The 27,595-nt window shown below is 37.1% G+C and overlaps 1 protein-coding gene across 1 annotated transcript in view; it reads right to left on the bottom strand.

The window, feature by feature from the left end:
- Positions 1-27,595, bottom strand: part of STAM (signal transducing adaptor molecule) — a 72,794-nt gene that overhangs the window by 19,904 nt on the left and 25,295 nt on the right. Inside the window, exons 3-6 of the mRNA XM_043967367.1 lie at positions 13,720-13,795; positions 13,545-13,640; positions 11,108-11,254; positions 5,352-5,442 (exon numbers count right to left, since the gene is read on the bottom strand). Coding sequence (XP_043823302.1) covers positions 5,352-5,442; positions 11,108-11,254; positions 13,545-13,640; positions 13,720-13,795 — 410 coding nt within the window. The remainder of the gene's footprint in view (positions 1-5,351; positions 5,443-11,107; positions 11,255-13,544; positions 13,641-13,719; positions 13,796-27,595) is intronic.

Below are 27,595 nucleotides of genomic sequence, written 5' to 3'. Positions count from 1 at the left end.
TCTAGCAGGAATACAAAGGCATAGTCTGGAAAGAATGTGAGATGCCCACAAACATTTCTTTGGTAGGAGCTGCTCCCTCATGTTCCTTTGAAGCCCATCTGTGGCTTACAAATTTGTCACAGGTGAAAATTTAAATAGAAAAAGAAAAGAAAAGTTGGGGATCTTTGCTGATGTGATAAAAATTTCCCCATATTCTTGAAATGAATCCAGTGTCTTAAACTTCAATGAAGAAAGGCAATCAAATTGTAGAAGTGTTTTCTACAAACAATATATATTTTCTCATTTGCATCACAACAATTTTCATAGGTATTATTATCCCCATTTCAAAGATAAGAAAACTGAAGATGAAATGGTTAAGTAACTTTTTTGAAGTACCAGAGGCAGGACTTGACTCCAGGTCTTCCCAATGTCCAGCACAATAAGCTTATTTTATCTATTTCTATACAAATCCTAGATGAAAGGGGGCAGCTAGGTGGTGCAGTGCCACCAGCCCTGGATTCAGGAGGACCTGAGTTCAAATCCAGCCTCAGACACTTGACACTAGATGTGTGACCCTGGGCAAGTCACTTAACCCTCACTGCCCTGCAAAAAAACAAAAACACAAATCAAATCTTAGATGAAAGAGAACAATTGGAAATTAAAGTGAAGAAACACAGAAGGTCATTTTCTTAATACTCCTCTACAATACTCTTGTAAGAAGTAAAACTACAGATACACACCCCTAAATTTTAGGATATACAGATGAATCAATACATGTGACCCATGGTCCAAATATTCTAAGTGAGCCCTTGTAGACCCTGGGGACACATTATAGTGTTAAGTTCTCAGGTCAGCCACTGAAACTTAGTTCATCTATAATGTACCTAAAGCATAGTAACAAAAGTATTCATTTGCCTACTTTTACCAACTAGTTAAAATGTTGTTTTTAGAGGGAAAATATTTTATGGCTTCTATTCTGTAAATCAAGAATACCCTTCCTCCTCCCCTGACTTTGTAGGAGGCAGGTGATTAGAGAGTCATCAGAAATACCTTAATAAGTTTCTAAACCTCTACAATTCTATTCAGTAACTTGCCAAGCATTCCAAATTAAGAAACAAAGAACGGTTGTTCCCATTCATGCACTAAAAGGCCATCGCATACTGAATCAGCATCACATCACTACTCTTCACTGAATAACAATATAAAGATCAGAGAATTACACATACAACATATACACACCCCCCTCATATTCTGCCCCATTCTCCCCTCCCCCAAACATGGTAGATTAAAACTTTATAGAGGTTATGTTCTAAAGTCAGCCTATAAAGGAAAAATCAGTATGTCATAATCACCCTTGAAAAATCCTTTAAGTCACCTATGATAAGACAGTATATTTCTAAACAGCTATACCTGGAAAGAGTTTCTTTAAAAGAAAGCAGCTATTAAGAGAAAATAAATCCAAGACTGTTGCCATGGAAAAAAATGCGCACAAATTTTACTTTATTTTTTTGCAACACCCAATTAAATTACCAATTATAAGAGAGGTAGGAGCCAGGGTTTCTATTCAGGCAGAAGGAAAAAAAATTAGGTAAATTGAAGATGGGGGGACAAAGCAGTCTTCAAAGTGCTTCACACTTCAGTTTGATCATAGTAGAAGGTGATCACACATATCTGTTTCTTCCTTCAGCTTTGCCATAAGACAGACAAAAGGAGATATATATAGGGAACATGGATGATTCTAGATGATCAAGAATACTACTACTACGAAGGTCAACTACAGCTGTGATATTCATTAGCTCTACCACCTTAGGCACAATAGACTGTGGGTAAGAAGAGAGATTCCAGAATCCCATTCAATTAAGTGAGATCTTCATACTTTAAGAGGCATGTGAGAACTAAGGCAGAATGAAAGAAAAGTAGATTCACCTATCACATCTTGAGCTCACTACAGGGCATACTCTCATCAAGTGGAAAAGTTGGGAATAGTCTTCCTGCTCTCTGCCTAGCACATGTAATTGAAGTCAGAAAATGTGCTTATCATGCAATTACATTGTATTTCTATGACTAGTACTACTGGGGACACTGGTGGTGATTTTTTTAAAGAAATGCGTATTTATTATTCCACAAAAAAAACTTTTAAAATTAAACTATAGAGACTTCCGGGGTGGAGCCAAGATGGCGGAGGAAAGGCAGTGAGCTCCCGAACTCATGACACAATTGCTCCAAAAAACATCCAAATAACGCCATAGGAAAATGCCTTGGGGCAGCAAAACTCACAGAAGAAGGTGCTGAAATCATCTTCTAACCAAGAACAGCTTGGAAGGTCAGAAGGAGGGAGCTGCTGTGCTGATAAAGGAGTCCAGCCCAACCCCGAAGTCACCCTGACACAGATGCAGTCCCAGAAAGGCCTCCCCAGAGAAACAGACCCCCAGAGCCTCTGAATCAGTTGAAGTGCCAGTGTTGTCTGGAACTAAGCTCACAGTCTGGTGAGAGAGCTGAGCCCTTGGCAGGGGGGAGAATACAGGGGTCTTTGCTTGTGCTAAGGCAGAACTTGGATTTTACACCCCTGCTGAGAACCAGGAGGTAGGCTCGAGTAGCAGGGACCCAGGTGGGGAAGGGGCATAGGCTCATCAGAGCTAACAACCACAACACACAAAGCTGGCTGATTACCAAGTTGGTCTGGGGTCATCTAAGGACCAAGAAACAGGCCAGGCAAGTCAAGAACCTGATTCTCCTTAAATCATACTACCTGGGACTTCTTAAGCTTGGGATACTGCAGCCTGGAAACAGTGCCTCACTTTAAGGAGCTAAAAGCCAAGTAAAAGAAAGGAAAGATGAGCAGATACAGAAAGGTGAGGACCATAGAAAGTTTCTTCAGTAACAAGGAAGACTGAGGGGCACCCTCAGAGGAAGATGTCAACGTCAGGGACCCTATATCTAAAGCTTCCAAGAAAAATATGAATTGGTCTCAGGCCATAGAGGTGCTTAAAAAGGACTTTGAAGATAAAGTTAGAGACGCAGAGGAAAAAATGGAAAGAGACATGAGGGAGATGCAGGAAAGACATGAGAAAAAAGTCAACAGCTTGAAAAGTCAAATTGGCCAAATGGAAAAGAAGGTACAAAAGTTCTCTGATCAAAACAACTGCGTAATAACGAGGATTGAACAAATGGAAGCCAGTGACTTTATGAGAAACCAAGACAAAAAAAGCAAATCCAAATGAATAAAAAAATAGAGGGCAATGTGAAATATCTTCTGGGAAAAACTGCTGACCTGGAAAATAGGTCCAGGAAGGATAATTTAAAAATTATTGGTATACCTGAAAACCATGATCAAGTAAAGAGCTTAGACATCATCTTCTGAGATATTCTCAGGGAAGATTGCCCTGAAATTCTAGAAGAAGAAGCTAAAATAGAAATTGAAAGAATCTACTGATCACCTCCAGAAAGAGATCCCAAAAGGAAAACTCCTAGGAATATTGTAGCCAAATTCCAGAGCTCTCAGGTCAAGGAGAAAATATTGCAAGCTGCCAAAAAGAAAGAATTCAAGTACTATGGAGCCCCAGTCAGGATAGCAACAAGATCTAGCAGCTTCTACATTAAAGGACCAGAGGTCATGGGATATGATATTCCAAAGGGCAAAGGAAATGGAATTACAACCAAGAATCACCTACCCAGCAAAACTCAGCATAATCTTTTAGCGGAAAAAATGGGACTTTAATGAAAAAGAAGACTTTCAGATATTTGTGATGAAAAGACCTGAACTGAATGGCAAATTTGACTTTCAAATACAAGACCCTAGAGAATCATAAAAAATTGGAGCTGGGGGACATACCTGGGGTCATACAGTTGGCGACTGTCTTGTGTCTGAGGCCCGGGTTTTGGCTGGGCTCCCCCTGGGTCCAGGGTGGATGCTTTGTCTACTGTGTCACCTAGCTGCCCCATGATGACATCTTTAGGGTTAAATTGAGGGTTGAAGGAAATGCACTGGGGGAGGGGGAAGGGCAGAGGTGAAATCCTACTTGAAAGAAACAGGAAAAAGCTTATGGAGTGGGGGAAGAGATGTGGGAGGAGCAAGGCAGTAAATGAATTTTACACTCATCAGAAAAGGCACAAAGACCTTAAACTCATCAGAGTTGCCTCAAGGAGGGATTAACACACACACCCAACTGGGGGGAGTAATGTATTTAATCTGGGGAGTAAATGAGCCTAACACTCATCAGAATTGACTCAAAGACCTCAATCTCATCAGAATTGGCTTATGGAGTAGGGGAAGAGATGGGAGAGGAGCAGGGCAGTAAATGAATTTTACACTTATCAGAAAAGGCTCAAAGACCTTAAACTCATCGGAGCTACCTCAAGGAGGGACTAACAGACACACCCAACTGGGTAGAGTAATCTATTTAATCTGGGCAGTAAATGAACCAAACACTCATCAGAATTGGCTCAAAGACCTCAATCTCATTAGAATTGGTTCAAGGAGGGAATAATGTACACCCTCAATTGGGTGGAGTAATCCCTCTAACCCTGCAGGAAAATAGGAGGGGAAGGGGATAAAGTGAGAGGTGCAAAAGAAAGAAGGGCAGAGTGGGGGAGGGGACAGACAGAAGCAAATCCCTTTTGAAGAGTGATAGGATGAAAGAAGATGGGTAATAGAATAAATATCATGGGGAAGGGAAGAAGATGGAAGGGAAACAGTTAACAATAGTAATCATGAAAAAGAGAAAAGGGGGAAAAATTGTACAAAAAAATATTTATAGCAACTCTTGGTGGAGGCTAAGAATTGAGAATCAAGGGAATGTCCATCAATTGAGGAATGATGGAAGAAGTTGTGGTATATGATTGTAGTGGAATGGTCTTATGCTACAGGAAATGACAAACAGGATGATCCCCAAAAAACCTGGAAAGACTAATGAACATTGATGTATAATGAAGTAAGCAGAGCTGGGAGGACATTGTGCATAGTGACAGCAGTATTGTTCAATAAGCAATTGTGAATGACTTAACTACTCTTAGCAATGCAATGATCCAAGACAATCCCGAGGAACTAATGAGGAAGCTTACTATGCACCCCTATAGAAAGAACTGATAAAAAGAACACTTGTGGATTGTACATATATAACCTGGATGCGATCTTGTGGAGGGGGTAGGAAAGGGAGGGAGAAAAATTTGGAACTCTAAATCCTATGAAAATGAATGTTGAAAAGTACCCTTACATGTAACTGGAAAATAAAATAACTGTTTGTTGCTAAAAAAAATTAAACTATAATCACTGATCCTGAAGTTTCACATAAATTAATAAATAAAGACATGCTAGGTCTCCTCTGAAATAAAGAACTTCTCTCTCAGTTAGCAGTCACTTAGTGCACACTCACCTTTCGCTAGATCTTCCTCTTCCTTTTTGGTAGCCACAGTACCAGGATCCTTAGCTACAAGAGCTGGGCTTGCTTTCGCTTGTTCTGCAGCCTAATCAAAAGAAACAAACAAAATGCTTTATAGTTAACTCTAAAACATTTTTTTATATACTCAGCTACCCTAATGACTACCAGGACTTTCCTACTTAGCCTTAACAAAATACTCCCCAAAAAGGCAAACCAAGGATGATTGACATCCATGTTGCAAGGAGATGGAGATCAAGGTTGGGGACAACAGACTAGAAACAACTCTCCAGATTGGAAGATGCCTCTTGTGAACTCATGACACAATCGCTCCAAAAAACATCCAAATAAGGTCATAGGAAAATGCCCAGAGGAGCAAAACTCACAGAAGAATGTGCCGAAATCATCTTCTAACCAAGAACAGCTTGGAAGTTCAGAAGGAGGGAGCTGATGTGCTCCAGCCCAACCCCACAGTCACCCTGACACAGATCCAGTCCCAGGAAGGCCTCCCCAGAGAAGCAGACCCCCAGAGCCTCCGAATCAGTTGAAGTGCCAGTGTTGTCTGGAACTAAGCTCACAGTCTGGTGAGAGAGCTGAGCCCTTGGCAGGGGGGAGACTACAGGGGTCTATGCTGGTGCTGAGGCAGAACTTGGGTTTTCACCCCTGCTGAGAACCAGGAGGTAGGCTCGAGTAGCAGGGACCCAGGTGGGGAAGGGGCTGACAACCACAACACACAAAGCTGGCTGATTACCAAGTTGGTCTGGGGTCATCTAAGGACCACGAAACAGGCCAGGCAAGTGAAGAACCTGATCCTACTTCAATCATACCACCTGAGACTTTTGAAGCTTGGGATACTGCAGCTTGGAAACAGTGCCCCACTTTAAGGAGCTAAAAGTCAAGTAAAAGAAAGGAAAGATGAGCAGATACAGAAAGGTGAGGACCATAGAAAGTTTCTTCAGTAACAAGGAAGACTGAGGGGCACCCTCAGAGGAAGATGTCAACGTCAGGGACCCTATATCTAAAGCTTCCAAGAAAAATATGAATTGGTCTCAGGCCATAGAGGTGCTCAAAAAGGACTTTGAAGATAAAGATAGGGAGGTAGAGGAAAAAATGGAAAGAGAAATGAGGGAGAGATGCAGGAAAGACATGAGAAAAGACATGAGAAAAAAGTCAACAGCTTGAAAAGTCAAATTGGCCAAATGGAAAAGGAGGTACGAAAGCTCTCTGATGAAAACAATTGCCTAAGAACAAGGATTGAACAAATGGAAGCCAGTGATTTTATGAGAAACCAAGACACAATAAAGCAAATCCAAATGAATAAAAAAATAGAGGGCAATGTGAAATATCTTCTGAGAAAAACTGCTGACCTGGAAAATAGGTCCAGGAAGGATAATTTGAAAATTATTGGTCTACCTAGATGCATAAACATGTACTCTCTCTATATATATAAATATATATATATATAAATCTTTGACCCAGCCCCTAAAGAAAACAAAGAAAGAAGAAAAAGACCCAGATGCATAAAAATAAATATGTACTTTTTTATAGCAAAGAACTATAAACAAAGTAAGTACCCATCAACTAAGGAATAATTGAACAAATTATGGTATAGGAACATAATGGAATATTATTGCATAATTTTTTAAAATGATGAAAGAAATAGATTCAGAAGAATCTGGAAAAATTTATACAAATTAATACAGAGTAAAGAAAGTAAAACCAGGAGAACAATTTATAAAATGACTAAACACTCTAAAGTAAAATAATTTTGAATGACTTAAGAACTCCAATAAATGTAATAATCAATAAGGACTCCAGAATACTGATAATGAATTACACTTCCCATAGAGGTTATAGTCTATAAAGCAACAGACATGGAGGAACTGTAAATGTTTTGTTTTACTATACTTTTTATTACAAGGAAGGATTTTTATTGGGGGAAGGGAGTAGGAAATGATAGTAAATACAAAAATAAGAGAAGAAAAGAAAGGAGAAGATGGAAGAGAGATAAAGGGAGTAGAGGGCAGTGAAGTGAGGGAGTAAAGGGGGAAAGGAGTACAGAGTAAAGTATAAATGAAATGTGAAAATTACACATTTTACATTTACATTTAAAAGGGGACAAAGACAAGTAGGGTAGTTCTGCTACTTCTGTGATAAATATCAGGTATATTTTAAAAAAAAGTTGTACAAAATGGAAACTCACAGTTTTATATACAACCCTCTTTTTCCTGTTCTTTGGATATGAAAATATTTGTTGAGGCTTATTCAAGTTCATTAAAAAAAAAACAAAAACTCAATGTATTACAAAAAAAAATCTGCACATTATATGACATTAAATTTAACACAATTTCTTCAGAAACAAATTTGCAATTAAATTTACTTTGAAAAGTTTTCTTTTTCTCATTGCAAATGGAGATGCAAGTTGTAAACTTTACAGAATCTAGGATCTCTTAGATTTTGCCACTTTGTGTGAAATAGAATGTAAGGCACAGCTGACTAGCTAAGTAGTACTTAACTTGAAGAATCAGATTCCAAGTGCACACTAAGGGCACAAAAGATTTCTTCATTGTCAAGAAGAACAAAGAAAGATTACCTTGTGAAAATTGCCAGTAGTGCTGCCAAAAATGCCCAGAATTTGGGCCTGGTTACTACCTTACCTTAAGACTTAACGAGTTAATAAAAATCACCCTTATATCAATAGTTGAGAGCCTATTTAGTATGGGAGCTCCCTCCAATGATACATCTTCTTAGAAAGTTGTCTGATGCTCAAGAAGTTAAATAATTTGCTTGATATTACATGGTCACAAAACTGACGAATGTCACAAGGGATCTGAACCCAGGTCTTCTTGACCCCCCAAGTCCAGCAATATATCCACTTTTGACACGTCAACTTTTAAAAATATGCCTTACATAAACTAGGTATAGGTCCAACATCTTACATAGTGTACATAGTATCCAAATGGATATATGCCTTGAACATAGAGTGACATCAAACATAAAATCAGAATGAGAAAAAAATTACCTTTAAGATATCTAGTGTAGTAATTGTTTATACTATATGTTTCATGTGTAACAACTAAGATTCTGAATTTCCTTAGACACATTTTTGAGAACTCTCATTGTTTGATTTATTAGCAAAGCTATTTAAAGTTGTTAAGCTCAATTTTGGAGGAAATTTTCCTGGTTAATTACCAGCATCTGAAACACCTGAGAAGACTTCCATTCCACAACTACACCTAGAGGACATCCCAAGAATCATCTGAGAAAAGACTTCCAAAGACTTAAATGGACATTTTCCTATTTTACGCTATTTGTAATAGTGACCAGGGAGTGACCCTTTAGTTTACTGTCAGTGAGTCCCTCAATTTCTTTTCTCTTTTCATTCCCTTTACATTATTAGTCATAAGTATCTGCAATGTTATTGCTTCATTAAGGAAACAATGTTTCTTAACAAAGCACAGGGGGAATGTTAGAAAATAATGGGATTTAGCAGATACTCAAAAGTCCCACCTGGAGAGTAATCTAAACTGACTGAATGAAGTCAGAGTGATTGACTTTGGATTAGCCTACTTCAAGTTAACTAGATTGTAACCACACCTGGTTAGACCTTAAGGAGGTATTGTTCTTAGAAGCTAAGGACTCTGAACTCAACTTGAGACCACCTTCAAGTGCAGTGAATCAATGAATTTGGAAGGCGCCAACCAATCAGCTTGAAGCAGTGTGTAAGGACCGCCTCTGCTCCAGACCTATAAAAAAAGCTTCCACACTCGGTTTGAGTAGTTCGTGGTTGAAGCAGGCTCATGGCAGAGGACTTGAGAAAGAACCCAACCAGGCTGGAACTCTAAGCGAGATAGGCCTTTTTTTAACTTTCTAAACTCCAGGGGAATACCTGGTATGCTTTAATAAATGCTTAATGCCCAAAGACTGGTGCTAAAACTTCTAATTTAAGGCGACCACACATTAAAGGGAAGAGTTCATAATTAAACAAGAGAGAGATTAGAGAAGCTAAAATGGGTGATTTTTATTAAAGTTAAAAACATTTTGCAAGAAACAAAATTAATGCAGCCAAAATTAGAAGAGGAAACATAACTGAAGAAAAGTATTTTTTCACAAAAAGTTTCTCTGATAATGGTCTAATGTTCTATATACAAGGAACTGATTCAAATGATAAGAATGAATCATTTCTCAATTGATAAATGGTCAAAGAATTTGAACTCGCAGTTTTCCAAAGAAGAAATCTAAGCTACCAGAAGCCATGTAAAAAAAAAAAATTCTTCATATCACTAATAATTAGAGAAATGCATTAAAGTAATCCAAGCAAGTTTCCCTTTCATACCCATGAGACTGAAAAATGTCAAATGTTGAAGAAGAGGCTACAGGGAAAACAAGCTAATGTAACTCACTATTGGTGGGTTTCTTAATCCAGCCAAATCTGGAAAGCAATTTGGAGCAATATCCTAAAAGTTAGAAAAGCAATTATATCTACCCATACCTGTCTCCTATCACAAAACTAAATCCCCGTTCCTAAATTCTTTATATTACTAAGGTAAGATTCTCAAAATTATTTTTATTATTTCTCATATTACTACTGCCCATTCAGAACCAGGGATGAATGACATGGGAGAATGCTGCTCTACTTTATTCCTTATTTGTGATACATATGTTTAGAATACTCCTCTTCTCTTCCCTATCTGCCTTCGCCTCAGCAAATTACTTCACCTAACACAGCCACAGTTACAGTTTCCTTTATGCCTTTTTTTTCCTAAAGGCAACAAAGAAATACAAGCCTTCTAAGCTGGCAAAAATTTATACATACTGAGCCAATGCTAAATTCATTATTTCCAAGTCATTTTACCTTAAGGCTCAGCTTCATGATTTACTTGCTTCTGTAGGAGTAAGTAAAAATCTTACTTCTACAAGTTTAGCCCCTCCCTCCCACTAGCACTCTAGCTCTTCACTTTCCATTTTACTACTTTTTTATTTCTAAGGCATTCAGATGACATCAAACCCTTAATTGTGTCTTGAATAATGATTTCCATAAGGATGTTTAAGTTGACAAAAGATTTCCAGATTTTTCATTATGTAAGGTCATCTCACTTCAGTGTTCATGCTAGAAAAACAAACTATTACAATAATTACAGTTTTTGCGCCACCGTCCTTTACAAAGAAGAACTTGACAAGGTTCTCCAACTTACATCAAAACAGGCCAATACCAAGATTTCAGTGCTCTAGCAAATGAAGGGAAGAATGGCAAAATATATGATTCAGCATTAATAAATCAAAAAGGCCAAAGGGTTGTAGAACTGGAATCTAAGGAAATGTCCATCAATTGGGGAATGGTTGAATCAATAATGAAATAATGGAATATTATTGCTCAGAAAGAAATGGTGAAGGAGATTATTTTAGAAAATCTTGAGAATCATGAATTGATGATGGAGAGTGAACAGAACCAGAACAAAAATGTATACAATGACAATGATACTGTAAAGACAATACAACTCTTTACAAAACTAATCAAAACAGTGACTGGCCACATCTCCAGAAGACCTGAATAAAGCAATGACCCACTGACTGAGATTATACTCGAGGCACAGAAAAGGGTACACCCTTTCGAACATGGCCACTGTGATTTTTTTGTTACAAGGCGTTTCCCTGGCCCCCTCTGTTTTTAATGGGGGATGATGGATGATGGAGGGTGGGGGTGATTTGTTGTCATCAAAGAGCAGTACACAAAACAATGCTTTTTAATATACCTGTGAGCCAATAGCTGGAAATGTCACTCCTTGTTCCTTAAGGTTTTTGATCATGGCAGATATTAGACTAAGCTGTGGATCATTCTTGAATTCATCAGTCCATTCCACCATAAGAGCTTTTAACTTTTCACAAACTTTTGGATGACCCTAAGAAACAGAAAAGATATTTTAATGAAAAGTAACAAACCCACTGATATTCGATACAAATGCCTTTCAACATAAAGACAATGAAGAGAGCTATAGCTTCTTTTGACCAACAAGGCAGACTTGGTACCAAGAAGACCAATATTTACTCTCTGTGTGACCCTAGGCAAGTCACTTAACCCTTGTTTGCCTCAGTTTCTTCATCAGTAAAACAAAGATAAAATAGAGTATCAGGGTTATGAAACTGAAATAACATTTGTAAAGCAATTTGCAAACCTTAAAGGATTACATAAATGCTAGCTACAATAATAAACAATAGACTATGTGTATGAAAAAAGTTTGACTAATTCTTAGTAACCAGTCAATTTTAGTTACTAAGATGAAATGGATTTAAACTTTAAAACTAAAATTGAACAGAACTTTTCAACTAAATCACACATTTCATCTTCTTTAGTATTCCTAGTTCAACAGGCACTATTAACCACCCCCCCACCCCCCACCCCAACCATCCCAAACTACCTCTCTCCTCCTTTGACTTCCATACCACTCTATTCTACTAGCTTGCCTGTAAACACTCTAAAGCCACTTTTTTCTCTGTCTCCTTTGATGATTCTTCTCTTTTGGGCCCTAGTCCAGTTTTCCTTGGTCACTCTTCAATCTTCTTACATGACTCCAAGTACTACCTTCTATGTTGACAATTACCAAATTTGCATTCCCATTCACCTAAAGAATAGCTCCAGATAGATGTCCTATGACTTAAAACTCAATTTGTATAAAACTTGACTCACCATGATCTCCTCCTTCCCCCTCAAAAATGGCATCCTTTCTAATCTTATCCATTGCTGTCTTTTCTTCCAGCATCTCAGGTATAAAATTTTGGTGCTGATATTTTCCTTTCCTTTTACTTATCCAGTTAATCACTTTTTTCTGCAGATTCTCGCCTGCAATTTTTGAAATTTAACCCTTTCTTCTTGTTTCCATAGCTGCTGTGTAATCCAACCTCAGAGATAAATTACTTTAACAGACCCTTACCTAGTGTCTCTGTCTTTATATATATTCCCAGCAATTTAAATATATCCCTCATAATTCTTCCTAAAATGTAATTTTCAAGACTCTATTCTGTTTAAGAACTTTTAGTATTATACTGTCTATTGTTGTTGCTCAGTAATTTCAGTCATGTACTACTCTTCATGATACCCATTTGGGTTTTTCTTGGCAGATACTGGAGTGGTTCCCCATTTCATTCTCCAGCTTGTTTTACAAATGGAGAACTGAGGCAAACAGGGTTAAGTGACTTGCCCACAGTCACAGAGCTAGTCTGTGACCAGAGTCTGAGGCCAGATTTCAACTCAAAAAGATAAGTCCTTCCTGACTCCAGGCCCAGCACTCTATCCACTGAGCCACCTAGCTGCCTACTGTCTGTCAAATTATATCCAAATTCTTCACTCTCTTCTTCAAGGCATTCTATTAACTAGTTCCAATTTTGCCTTATGGTCCTACAACACAATTTTCCAATTCTCTCTCCCTCTCCCTTTTCTGTCTATTTCTGCATAATGTATCTCTGTATCTCTCTCTCTCTCATATAGACAATAAGCCCAGTATCCTTATCATTTGTGATCTATACTATTTATGCCAGTGAATATAAAATATCATCACATGTATAATTTGTAATATATAAAACAAATTCCATACCACAGGACCTATTGGTAGTCCCACAATGTTGTCATTCACTAATTCCCTCCAAAAGATCAATTCAAGGATCCCTTTAAAACTAATGCACAAAAACCCATCATTTAGAATTTTATCTAGTGAAATGATGAGTACTACTCTGCTCTTTTATTTACATTTACTGCATTAAAAAAATGTGCCCTGCATTGTCAGGATTCACATCCTATATAATATGTACAGTAAATAAAGCATTGCTATTAGTCACGAGGAGGATGGATGGGTACTGTCAATATGCATTAGGATAAAAATTTATTTTTGCTCCTACAGATTTGAGAATTGTATAAAGTTAGTATTATTTAAATTAGACAAAAAGTGAACAGAATTCTCCACTCTTTCCCACTGAGATGAGAACCAATGAAAACAAAGAGTCAGACAATAACATGTTCAGAAAAGCAACAGCTCTGGAAGGAAGATTTACGATACCCTATTTCTTCAGCAAAATGAAACTACTTTTTAGTGGGAAGAGGACTAATCTAAAAGTGTCAGTAAATTTTTTTTAACTAAGCAATAATAAAATGCATGCACAAAAAATAAAGATGGGCCAGGTTTTTACTGAAATACTTACCTTATTTAATACGTTGCTTACTTCACTAGCAAAATCTCTTGAACACACTTCTAAATGAAAAATTTTGCCACAGTTCGATACACACGCTCCTAGAAGCTAATTAAGAAAAAGGCATTGAGTTTAAGAAGGCTTAATCTTGGTAATCTGTAACATAACTGTGAAAGACGACACTTACAGTCAATGCTTGCATTGCTACATGAGGGTCTTTGTGATTCACTCTCTTCAGAACAGACCGCAGACAGTCCTTAGGCCTGGAAATCGAGAGAAGGAGCAGTCACCCGTTTCTTTCTTTTTCTTACTTAAAAGTACAGAAGGACACAATAACTGCATCTGAGATGCTTAACTTCATGCCTCTTGTTTAAGCATCCCTTTAAAATATTTTAACAAAACTGTCAAGATCTCTCAACTAACAAGAGAGCTAAGGTGGGTACTTTCAGGCTTCAGGGCAAATTGTTATTTAACAGTCAGCTTAATATGTGATTGTTCATTTAATCAATGAATCAGTTCAGCTTGGAATTTTGTAGAGTACAGTCTACTATTTTAAAGAAAAACTGTGAACTATCCTTCCACTTAGTTATAACTTGTCATCTGGTTCCACTAGTAAGAATGTCAATATGTATATAGCTCATGTCCTATCTAGCAGTATATCAATTCACACTGGTCACTGGACAAGGATTTCACATTTAAATTGCCAACAGTTAATGTTCATAAAATGTCTGTAAATTGTATAATTCTTAGACCAAACCTTTCTGCCTTCCCCCCAAATTTATTTTAACACATAGATTCTTCCAGTAATACTATGTAGTTGAAAAATAAAGAATATCACAATCTCCAATAAGAATATGCCAATGGTTCTATGACATTGTTGAAGTAGGCACTCCCTTCTAATACTGTGCATTGTAAACTGTTCATGCCTACCCAATAAGTTCAATAAAGGGAGTCCAAAGAATATTCTAGAGGCCTTTCTCAATTTCTTCTGTCATTCTGAGGATATCAATGTAACACATAAATTGTCCATTAGTAATCTTTTGCACTCCATGATCAATCAGCTCTTGTCTTCTTAGGAGTAGACCTAAATCCCAAAGAGTCCCTCAAGTCAATTTCATTCTCTTCTGAATCTTAAAATAAGCAATAATCTGTTTTCTTCAGCAGATTGCTTCTTCCATCTTCCCTCCCCAAATCTTCAACTTGTCTTGAACAAACTGGTTCTTTCCAACTGCCTTTCAAGCATGTTCAAATACCCCTCATCCTTTAAAAAACAAAGTCTAAGGGGCAGCTAGGTGGCACAGTGGATAGAGCACCGGCCCTGGATTCAGTAGTATCTGAGTTCAAATCCGTCCTGAGACACTTAACACTTAGTAGCTGTGTGACCATGGGCAAGTCACTTAATCCCAATTGCCTCACTAAAAAAAAAAAAAAACCCAAAGTCTATTACCACCCCCTTCCATCTCCTCAAGCCATTCTTCATTCCCTATCTCTCCTCTTTCTGAGATGAACTCCTTAAAAGTTGTTTACAGTCACTTCCTCCCTCTATTTCCTCTCTGGTCACTGACTTTTCAACCCCTTACCCTTTGACTTAATCACTGAAACTACTCTCTAAAATTACCAATTACCTCTTAATAGCAAAGATGATGGTCTTTTCTCAGTACTCCTCCTTCTTGACCTATGTTTCTCAATTTGACACTGCTGACCACATTCTCCTCCAGGGCACTCTTTCCTCTCTATAATCTACCTTTCTCTCCCTTCTCTCCTCTCTCTTTACCCCCGTCTTCTTTCTCCTATCTCTTTCTCTTCTTTCTCTTCAGCTTCTATGCATTTTAAAATTGATGACTTCCAGTTCTGTATTTCTAACTCCGGCTGTTTCTACAAACTTCCCTTCAATATCACCAGTAGCCTAGTAAGCATTTTAAACTGGAAATCCTGGAGCTATTTCAAACTCACCACATATAAAGATGACCTCATTATTTTTCCCCCTAAACTCTCCCCTCTTCTAAGCTTTCCTCTTTTTGTTGAAAACATCCATCATCCTCCTGGGAGCTTGGATTCAGAATCTCTGCATTATCCTTAACTCTTCCCTCTCCCTCACCCCATACATCTCATCAGCTGCCAAATCTTGCCATTTCTACTTTCTCAACTTCTCTCAACTCACATGGATACCCCCTCCTTCTTTCAGTTCTTCAGCTCCTCTCACCCAGATCAATGGCCTAATGGATCTCCCTGTCTCAACACTCATCACTCCAGGCCATTGTACATACTGGTAAACGATGTAAGAGGTTCTGTTAGGGCAGTGTGTGTGTGTGTGTGTGTGTGTGTGTGTGTGTACTTGTTTTTTAAAAGTACTTTGATAACTACATTTAAAATCATTCTGAGAAGGAATCCATTGTCTTCATAAGACTGTCAAAGTAGTCCAAAACACATTAAAAAAAAAAAAGATTAAGAATCCCTGTACCAGAGTCAGTTCTATTAAAAGGTTTGACATTTAAAACTCAGCAATTTATCAAATACAATGGAAAATATTGGTAACCAATTACTAAAGCTACAGGATAGATTCCTCCCTTCTGTCAAGAATCATGTAGCATCAATCACAATAATTTTTAAGTGGCTTTGTATACCTTTTAAGAAATGTACTTTCTGTGTAATGGGTAGAGTTTAGTTATTTGATGGGAGGTTATACGTTGTATATATATTTTTCAAAAAAAGACCAATCTACCAGGAATGGATGCTCTCTTAAGTCCCTTTCAGTTCTAAATCCATTAGCCTAAAACAACTTTAAAAAACCTCAGTGACTTAAGTAACATTCTAAAAGAGTTGCTGCCTGAATGAAATGAGACAATGAATACAAAGTCTATTGTAAAACTTATTGCCATGGTACAAGAAGGGAAGAAATAGAAAAGAGGGAAAAGGTGGGGAGGCAGGGAACAGGGGACAGGGAGATAAATATTAAGAATGGGGCAGCTAGCTGGCACAGTGGATTGAACACTGGCCCTGGAGTCAAGAGGACTTGAACTCAAATCTGGCCTCAGACACTTACTAGCTATGTGACCTTTGGCAAGTTACTTAACCCTGACTGCCTCCAAAGGGAGGGAAGGGAAGAATTAAAATACAGAGATGGAAAATAGTTGGAAACTAGTATCCCTAAGAAAAAGCTATAAACATGGAAGTTTTAATTAAATATATAATTATTGTAGGATGAAAACAATAAACATGCACCCTGAAAGAAATATTAATATATTTTGTATGGATATTTACTACAGAATATAGATTATGCATATACTAGAAATATGGAATGTTTCATGGATTTTCATGTCATTCACACACTAGGGTTATACTATTCTTTCTCTGTAGTATTCTAATTATATTTACTGACAAAGTGAGCATTCTGATTACATTTCGGCAAATGCGGGGGGGGGGGGGGGAAGCAATTGAGGATAATTCTCCAAAAGTTTACAATTATTATAATTATTTTCTATCTAGAGAGACTGACAAATTATCATAGCACTGCATAAGCAAATCTGACTGTGGGAGGTAGAAAAGGAAACAAAAAGACATATATGGTTTCAATCTCTCTAAAAAGGTCAATGAGCTTACTGAAAAGGATAACATAATTTTAAAACTATAAGACTAGACCTGGTTTAAAATTAACGTGTAAAAAGTATTTCAGTTAGTTTGTAAAAAATGTGTACACCAAACTTGTATCACAATAGAGATGTGACTAATGTCTATAAGTATTAATAGCTTGAATAAGTAGCTTGGTAATAATTACTATTATTTTCTATTTTTCATTTAAATTAGATATTTTCCACATGCAAAAAAATTATTCTAGGACCAGAATTTGTGGTCCCATTGCTGTCTGTGAGTTCAATGAATTGTTTTTCTTTTGGGGGATATTAGGAAATGAATTAAGTAAAAACAAATTATTAACAAAATTAAGCAAATCATTTATATCCCTGGAAAAAATCATAAAATTCTCATTTCAAAGAAAGATTTGCACAGAATTAGAAATTTTAAAATATATATAAAATATGTAGGATATATTTAATGTATATCTATAATATCTATATTTAATATATAAGGATATATATCCTTAAAATTTTAATTTAGAATTTTCAATATGGCATGCTGGGACATAGAATGTTTCCAACCTTACATGTCGGAGCATTCCAACTTGATAGGGACCTGAGACTATTAGGAAGAAAATCATTTGGTTCCAATGTCAAAAGTCAACTTAATTTTTATGCCATACCTTTTGATAGACCAAAGTTCAATCACTGACTAATAAATTGACTAGAACTAGTAAACTGACTAATAGTGACCACAAGATAGTAGTCTCTAAAATATTTTCCTATAGAGTTGAATCAATTCTAGTTTATTCTTTTTCTTGATTCCTATATTTTATATCTAAGAAACTGAAACCCAGACAATTTAAGTGATTTGCCCCATGTCATTCTGGTAATGACAGATTTGGGATTTGAACCCAGGTCCTTTGACCCCCAAATCAATTATTTTTCCACCAAACCACATTATACCTCTTAAATTTGACTTGTTGATTTTTTTAATTGGTGGATATTTCATGAATTTGAGTTACTAGTATTATCCCTAATAATTTCCAGGACATCTAAGAGCTGGCCATATTAAAATCCATTGGACTGATACGCATGTTATAATGGAGAGATTGTTCACCCCCAAATTAAGAAAACCTAATTAACCTCTTCACCTTAGTAGTCACTAGCTTCCAGGGCAAATCACCTAACTTCCCTGTCTTTTAGTTATCTCATTGGTAAAAATGGGAATAATACTTTACTATTTATTGGTTTGATGCAGGGGAAAGAACGCTAGCTCTGGAATCAGAGAACCTGATTCAAAAATGTCCTCTCAGATCCCTACTTCCTATGTGACCTTGGGTAGTAATTTACCTTCATGGCCCAGAGGATTTTCATCTGCAAAATGAATGAATAAACAAGATGGCCTCTTAAGTTCTTTACCACATCTAGATCTATGATACTATACTTATCTCACAGGGTTATTTTTTGTGGGGAAAGTGCTTTGTAAATCTTAAAGAACTATAAAATCAAGTTATTATTCATGCAGGAAGGAATTAGGGGAACTATTATGTACCTCTTGCACCCCCTACATCTCATCTATACATTTTCAATTTAGCAAATTCAATTTAATGAACTTTAAGTTGTTCAAACTACTTTAAACTTTTATAGTTTTAAGCTGAAGAATACAATCAGTGGACATGATTTTCAAAATTTTTTTATTGTTGATTTAATGAATCAACTTTGACTGTCTTCTGAATTAAAACTTCAGCTCAATTTCTTGAGCCTCAACTAATCTCTTTACCTTACCTTACTCATCAGCTTCAAAGATGCAAAGCTTTAAAGAAGGCCTCTCTTATTATCTTCCTAATTCTCTGTCCTGGTTCAACCTTCTTGCCTCAATCCTATCCCTTACAGTATAGGTGATGTGTTAAACCTCTCCTCTAATTCTTATTTGAAAGGTAGTGAAAATTTGCCTTTAGTCACCCTTTGATCCTGAGATAAGGCAAAAGTAGAAGCATATCACTAATTTTCAAGCCCTAACAAGTTGATACTATTAAAAAAAAAGAAAGAAAGAAAGGAAAGTAGCAGAGTAATTCTACAGAAGAAAAACAACATTTAGTTTGTTTCAAGCTTTCCCTTGAAAGACCACAGCTTATTAAGAGAGAAAATTAATCATTCACTCTCCTCTCAATGGCATCCAGAAAGAAGTGCACAAATGGAGTTTTAAATATGCAAATCTACCAGTAAAATTTTGTGCCAGCATAAATTTCATATTACGAGTATAAATAGTATGTTATTAACACAATTCAAAGTCTAAGCAAAGTATGTATGGTACTTAACAGTATTTTCTACAAATTATAATGCTGCTAAGAAAAAAATCATTACTGATGCAACCATTCTGGAGAGCAATTTGGAACTATGCTTGAAGGGCTATAAAACTGTGCATATCCTGTGATCCAGCAATACCACTGCTAGGTTTATATCCCAAAGACATTCCAAAAAAGAGAAAAAGACCCATTTGTACAAAAATATTTACAACAGATCTTTTTGGGGAGGCTAAGAATTGGAAATCAGAGGAATGCCCATCAATTGGGGAATGGCTAAATAAACTGTGGTATATGATTGTGATGGAATACTATTGTGCTGTAAGAAATGACAAGCAGGACAATTTCAGAAAAACTTGTATGAACTGATGTATAGTGAAGTGAGAAACCAGGAGAACGTTGTGCACAATACAGCAAAATGTTGTTCAATGAAGAACTGCGAATGACTTAACCATTCTCTGCAATACAATGATCCAAAATAATCTCAAAGGACTAATGATAAAGCATACTATCTACCTCCAAAGAAAGAACTGATATTGAAAACAGACTGAAGCATGCTATTTTTTGCTTTCATTTTTTTCTTTTATTCAAGTTTTCATATACAAAATTACTAATGTGGTAATATTTTACTTAACTGTACATGTATAACCTATATCTGCTTACCACCTCAGGAAAAGAGGAGGGGAAGGATAGAATTTGGAACTCAAAACTTGAAATAAAAATGTATATTATTATTCTTTTAAAAAGAAAAAAAATCACTCAATTAACAACTGATTTTTAAAACCACCATGCTTTTTATCAACCAAAATAAAAATTTTAATGTTTTATATCATGTTCTGATATTGAAAAACAAAAATAATACTGACATGCTAAAGTTTTCAAACAAACATTTTTGCATCTGTAATTAAGTTTCCTGGAAGTCTCATCATCACATTCAAGTAAAGTGCTTGATTTCAAGTCTGAGAGTTGTGGGTTCCAATTCTTCCTTAGCCCTCTGCATGCTCTATGGCCCTGGTGGGGAGCTAATTGAAGTTGCCTTCCAACAAGTATGATAATAGCACCTTCCTCAAAGGTTTTGAGGATCAAATGAAAAATGAATGGTAAAATGTTCTGCAAACCTTAGCTGCATACAAGGTGAGCTGTTACTATCATTATTGTGTATTCATTTTACCTAGTTGCAGCTCCATGAAACTAATGTATTTTATTTATACCGATGAGCAGCTAAAGTCACTTGTGGTAAACATTTACTATAAGTAAAACATTACTAAAACTCAGTCAAAATATTTAGAAATTAGTGTTAGCTTTCTCAGCACTTTATATATAATAATAAAAATTATTATTATAGCATTTTTATATAAGAGGGTAATTTTGACACCCCCAGTCAAATTAATCAGTATTTACTAAGTTCATTGTACTTTGATGGGTATCAGTGATTATATTAGTGAATTAAGCAGAATACAATTAATTCTGGGGTAGTTATGTTAGCTAATGCTGTAAGAGCTATGAATGATTAGTCCACCATGTGTTGATCATATTACTTCTATTTATCAGCTGGACTAATATTATTAGTCAGAAATGTAATAACAATATAATTGTTACACTACCTCCCCACCACCCCCCAAACCCTGGTAACAGGCTATAATAAGGTTCATTTGTTGGTGCAGCTCTTCTTTCACCCCTATGAATCACCACCTTCCACTTCTTTGTGACCTCTGCTTCAAACCCACAACTTCCTTGGACCCCAGGATACTGTTGGTCAAACACTAAGGTCTTATGACTTGTGGCCCTGAGATTTTGTTGAAAGGGGCCTGTGGCCTTTGGAAAGCCTTTGCTGAGATGAACTGGCATTGATGACTTATGTGTGGAAGCTATCATGACCTGTGAAAAGAGCCTGCTGACTGTGATTATAACTGATGGTCATTTCCCTTAGCCAATCATAAGATTACTCTACCTCTGGAATTGTCCAATCAGTGAACTGTAATGCCTCCTATTTTTAGTTCTCTCCCAAGTGTATAAAAGGAGCTAACACCCAAGGGGAAGGAACCCTGACAGTGAGTAATGCCTTGGATCCAACTAACTAGGGACCACTGGTATCGCTAATAAATTGAATATACTCGTAGTTCTAAGTGATTTTTTACATATTAGAATTCTGTGGCCCCACACATAGCAATTTTTAAAAGTTTGCAAAACACTTTTAAAATATTATCTCATTTTAACACTTACCAGCTGTGTGACCCTGGGCAAGTCACTTAACCCCCATTGCCCCGCAAAAAACAAACAAACAAAAAATATTATCTCATTTGATGCTCAAAATAACCCTGGAAGATGGGTAGTATTATTATCCCCATTTTATAGTTGAAGAAACTGAGACAACAGAGGTAAAATGACTTGCCCAGGATCACATAACTAGCAAGTGTCTGAGGCCAGATATGAATTCACATGGCCTGTGACTCCAGGCCCAGTGCTCTATCCAATGTGCCACCAGCTGCCACAGTTTGTCAAAGGAGGTCCTTAAGGAACAAAGATAATAGCCAGCATCGTATAGTGTGTGTTAAGGCTCGCAAAGCTTTACAAATAATCTCATTCATCAACATTTCCAAAGTGAAGTTTTCAAATACTCCATATGTCAGGAGGCCTTTCTAATGCTCTGAGTCTTATGCTTTTTCTCAAGTTGTGATAAGTACTTACTCCCTTCCCAAAAGAATGTGCGCTTGCTTCTTTAGAGAAAGGAGTGCTTCATTTCTCTCTGTGTACCCAGTACTCAGCACAGAGCCTGGCAAGTAAGAAGCACGAAACTAATGATTGATTCAAACTTTCTAACACTTTAATTTTATTCAAAAGGTGCTAAAATGCTTCTATAAATTGGCCTGGGTTTTTATCTTTCTGTTAACAAAGAGATGCCTATCGCAAAACAGAGGAACCTAAACATTATCATAAGTAATACTGTTTTGTTTAGAATTCAGGACCTATCGAGCCAATAAGAAGGATGTTGCGGATGTTTGTCCTTCCTTCTGGAAGAGAACCATTACTTCCAGGAGGTGACATCATGATTTACAATGAACTGGACTTAAGTGAGGAAGGACTGCGCAAAGTCACTAGCCTCACTCTCTCCTCTGGAGTCATCAGAGTCCAGTGTCAAATTGTGTGTGTGTGTGTGTGTGTGTGTGTGTGTGTGTGTGTGTGTGTGTGTGAGAGAGAGAGAGAGAGAGAGATAACAGGACAACTGGAGATGGACCCCACTATGCAGTGGGAGACCTTGGCCTTTTAAGCTAAAGCCTTTCATCTGAAGAACACCCATTTGGTGATTAAGGCTAAATAAGAAAGGAGTCAAAGAAAAGACTCTTACCTAATCAAAAGAAAATAAAGAGCCAATGAGAAGAGTATTATTACTGAAAGTATCAAAGAAGAAGTCATTATTTGGCACTTAGAAAAAAGGGATGGCTATATAGCTAGCTTCAGATTAGTGGAAATAATGGATCCTCTGAAATGATAACATTATTCAAATTTGCAATGTGTGTTTCCATTGGGCTAAAACCAATTACCTACCATATTTCATGTAAGTATAACTTCAAGCACTACAAATTTGAATACATTCAACCACTTCAGTGAATTTAACATTAATATTAATTGGGACCCACCCCCAAAACAAATAAATGAAACAAATGCCAAATACAAAATAACTTCAATTTATGGTTCTACCACTAATTCTACCTGTTATTTCAGCAAAATAAATTGATCCCTCCAAAATGCGGACAACTATTCCTTTCTTTCCTTACAGCAAAAGGTTGAAAAATAACAGTTATGAAGCACTCTTAAGTGCATAAAAGAAAACATAAATAAAATATTTTATTCTTATCAAAATGAATGATACAAAAGGAAATGAAAGTGTACCTGAATAGGTCACCTTTAGTTATGAAGTTGAAAGTGTAAAAGGCATGCAATGTAGTCCTTTACACTCAATAACTTGTCCAACTGCAACTGTGAGGTGCTAAAAACAAAAAGGATTTATGCATTCTCCTAAATTATATCCAAATGCTATTCTGAAGATGTACATTTTAAAGACACATATTCTGAAGATATATGTAATCAAATCAATAGATATCAAGGGTTTAAAAATGGGAAAAATTAGAACTTTTAAAAATTGATTGCTGATATAAACACTCCAAGAAGAATACTGAGAACTTATTTTAAATAAAATACATATGACTTTCAAATGTTCTGATCCATTGACTAGAATTTCAAGCAGTAACAATGGAATACAGGAAAGAATTCTGTAATGAAATTCTGATTTACTCCTACATTCTAAATGCAAACTGTAATGATTGGAATGACGCCACCTGCTGGAGACTTACTGTAGAAGAGTTCCACCCATGAAGCGAAGGTCTTTGAGGGCAAGACCAGGAGTCTTTTCTTTGGCATCAGGAAGTGACGTGAGCTAGTGGGAGGAGGAAGGAAGAGACTGGCGCTCGCTCTGGGGCTCTTTCCTGGGGACTCTGGCAGAGAAGGGAGCTAAAAATGCGCTCTCCCTTTAATAGATAGGAATCTAGGCCTCTCTCTCTATCAAATTCTTATTCTCCTTAATAAACGCTTAAAAGTCTAACTCTTGCTGAAGCTTATAATTTATTGGCGACCACTCATTAGATATTTTAGACAGACTAGCTAGAATTTTAGCCCTTAACAAAATGTAACTGAACATGTACCATATGTTACATTCAATATCTAAAGTGAAAAGACTCACAAAATAGTAAAGATTACTTTGAATGAAGTTCAATACTATTGAACAATTTAATGCTGAACTTTTATACTAAGGAAATCAATGAACTATGAATCAAGGCAAATACACAGCAAAAATATAGAGGACAAGTTCATGATCCAGGGAGAATTCACTGGAAGAAGGAATAAACAAAATGAACATGAGTATTTAATCGACAAGATACATAACAATAGCCACTGGGTACTTGAATTAAGTTTCCTGGACCACAAGAGTATGAAAGTATATTTTAGTCACGGGAAGCAAGCACATTACAATATAATAGATTGTGAGAAAGCACCACAAGCCCTGATAATGGAAGACAGAAATCTTAGTCTCGTGCCATATCAAACTTCCAAATACTGTTCAAACAAACTAGCACTTTAGAAGGCAGACTAGTGTAATGGAAAGAAAATCTAGGAATTCCAGATTTTAAAAGCAACTTAGCAGAGTACATCGATTTCTGGACTTAGAATAAGAAAGAACTGTATTTTATTCCATCTTTGACTATTTCCTAAGTGACTCCATGTAAATTACTTAATCTCTTTAAGCATAAAGCATCCACAACACAAGGTTATTGTGAGGACTAGATTTCGCAAAACAATGAGCTATATAAATATTAGATATTGTTAGAAATTTAGTCTCTTTTGGTCATGTCCGACTCTTCCTGACCCCATTTGGGGTTTTCTTGTCAAAGATGCTGGATGGGTTTGCCATTTTCCTCTCCAGCTCATTTTAGAGATGAGAAAACTGAGGCAAACAGGGTGAAGTGATTTGCCCAGGGTCACTCAGCTAGCAAATGTCTAAGGTCAGATTTGAACTCAGGAAGATGAGTCTTCCTGACTCCAGGCCTCATACTCTATCCACTGTAGCACCTACCTTCCCATGTCTTCCACTACATGTCTATATTTTGAAAGTTTTCCAATCCATGTAGCTCAAAGATTATGTATAGTCAGTAGGGATGCATGAGTTTAAAAAAATGCACTTAAGTTTGTGATCATGTGGCAGTTCCTATAGTGTGTGTATTTTGGGATCTGTATTTGTAAATATAGGGATCTGTCAGGCCATGAAACATAGTGATCTGATGTATTTTAGCCATAAGGTCCTATCTTACTAGATACAGAGAGTTCTTACTTTAAGTGGACTGTTCTATAGACCTCCCCCTCCCCTTGGGGAGCTTTGGTGTGGCCCTATCCCCTCCTCAGATCTATGTCAAGGAGCCCAAGTAGCTTGGGGGAGGGGGTGGGGCTGGGAGAGAATCCTATATGTAGGATTTATAAAAAGAGAGAAGAAAGTCACACAGGATGAGTTGTCATCTACAAATGTGGAGAGGAGGAGAGAAATGAGGAAGAGGGAGAAAAAGAGAACTGAGCAAACTTGTATTAAGCACTTGTCATGTGTGAAGCCCTGGGAACACAAAAAGAAAAAATTGTGCTCTCAGAGAAGTCATATTCTAATGGGGGGGGGGGTGCGCAACGACAAATCATAGAGGAGAGTTGGGCAATAAGTCAGATGAAAGACTCAATCTTCCTTATGGTGCTAGAGCAAAGCAAGAGTAAGTAATGCATCTTGTTGAATGTCATTTTCACTGACAAAACACTGGCATCTTCTGATGCTAAAGCATTTGAAAACATCAATGGCTTTTGTGCCAAAATCTTTATTTTCTGAGTAGTCAGTAGCTGTTAGCTAGAGCATATGCAATGCTTTTCCAAGCTACGTTTCTACAGGGTTTGCTTCCATAGATGTCGGCTACAAAAGGGCTGTGCTGGAAGCAGGTGATCTGAAGGTACTGTTGTTGCTCCTACAGCTCTTGAGCCCACCTGCCATAAGTGGGGGTTGGTCAGCAATTGGGATTTGTAGGGACAAGGAAGATGATGGATCCCGTCTCTAAAGTGCCTGTTCCTCCAATAATGGTAGAACCCCATTCAGAAGTAGTTTTGGTGGCCCAGAGGCTCTTGAGTTCATGGTCTATCTCTACTGAGATCTGACTGGCTGCCTCAAGATGCTCTGATGCTTCAGAGCCGGCCTGTCCTGTAGGATGATGTCCATATCAATGAGATTACAAATGAATTCAATTACATTAGTGTGAGAAAATGGGTAATTGTCTCCTCTCAATGTGGATATAACAGTCAGTCATACTTCTCCTGACCTGTTTGTAGGACAAAGGTCTCAGATCCCCTCCTCCCCTTCAGGCTAGCAAGGTCACATGGTTCAAGGAGCCCTGGTCTCAATAAGGTCAGCTCCAGAGTTGTGTCCATATAAGGAAGTATAAGGTCCACTCCAGAGTTATGCCCATACAAGGAAGAGGGGTGGGAATACTACATTCCAATTAGCCAGTTTTTGCACATAGATCGTAACCCTTGAGTAATCAGAACAGTGATGAAAAAGGGGAGGATCCATTCACATTAGGGACTAGGGCATAAAACAGGGCCTTCGAGCCCCCTTTTGGGGCACCCATTAGCTGCACACTAGGGTGCCTCCTTCTCATGAGAAGAAAATAAAGAGCCTTTGCCACATCCCTGTTGAGTTCCTGAGAATTATTGAGAAGAGGATGCCCCCCCCAAATTAGTTACTGTCACTTTAAAGTTTTTTTGAATTCTACAATTCAATTTAACAAACTGGAATTTTTAGGCCATCATATGACTTAATTAACTGCACATTTTTGAGAACTTTCATCATATGCTGTAATTACATATGAAAAATCACATGAGTACTTAGAGGCCAAAAAACCCCAACAACCCAAAAAAACCCAAAGCCCAGATGTTTCAGATATTAAAAACTTAAAAAGTTAACATAAGACAAAAACAGAAAAATGGGTATTCATCTGTAATCTACATGAATCAAAAATAATACATATTTACTAAGCTCAACAAAACTCTAACAATTATTATCCCAGAAGAGTGTTAAACATTCATACGGTTCTGACCAACGTACATCTTACAAATGGGAAAGAATTTTTAAGTCTTTTTGAATGTCTGGCAGGTTCTACCAGACTGGAAAAACTAACTATAGACTTCATCCATTTCAAAATGAGGAAATATTTATAAAAGAGCTTAGCACAGTGCCAGGCACACAGGAGGCAGGAGAAAAATGCTCATTCCCTTTCCCCCTTCTTCCTTTCCTATTTCTGAAGGTTTAAACTAGTCCAGCTAAATTCAGAAAGAGCCATCATCTGTCCATTTGATGATAAACTCTTTGGCCATAGCAACCCATGAAACAGAAAAATACATTGTAGCGCTCAATCTTGGAAAGGGCTTTCGTTTTTACAGAGATGATAGCAAAATGGGTAGAAACTACTCAGAATCACAGTTTACACCACCTAGTAATGTGGGAGGTACTTGTTTAGTAACCACTGAGTAGCTAACATACAAGGAAGTGAATTTTACCAATTTGAACACTCTTGATATAAAGGAGACAAACCAGAAGACAAAAGCA

The sequence above is a fragment of the Dromiciops gliroides genome, chromosome 5 (assembly GCF_019393635.1).
Source record: "Dromiciops gliroides isolate mDroGli1 chromosome 5, mDroGli1.pri, whole genome shotgun sequence".
Lineage (NCBI taxonomy): Eukaryota > Metazoa > Chordata > Mammalia > Microbiotheria > Microbiotheriidae > Dromiciops > Dromiciops gliroides.
Note: the sequence above shows the minus strand (reverse complement) of the source record. Positions and strands in the feature narration are given on the sequence as shown.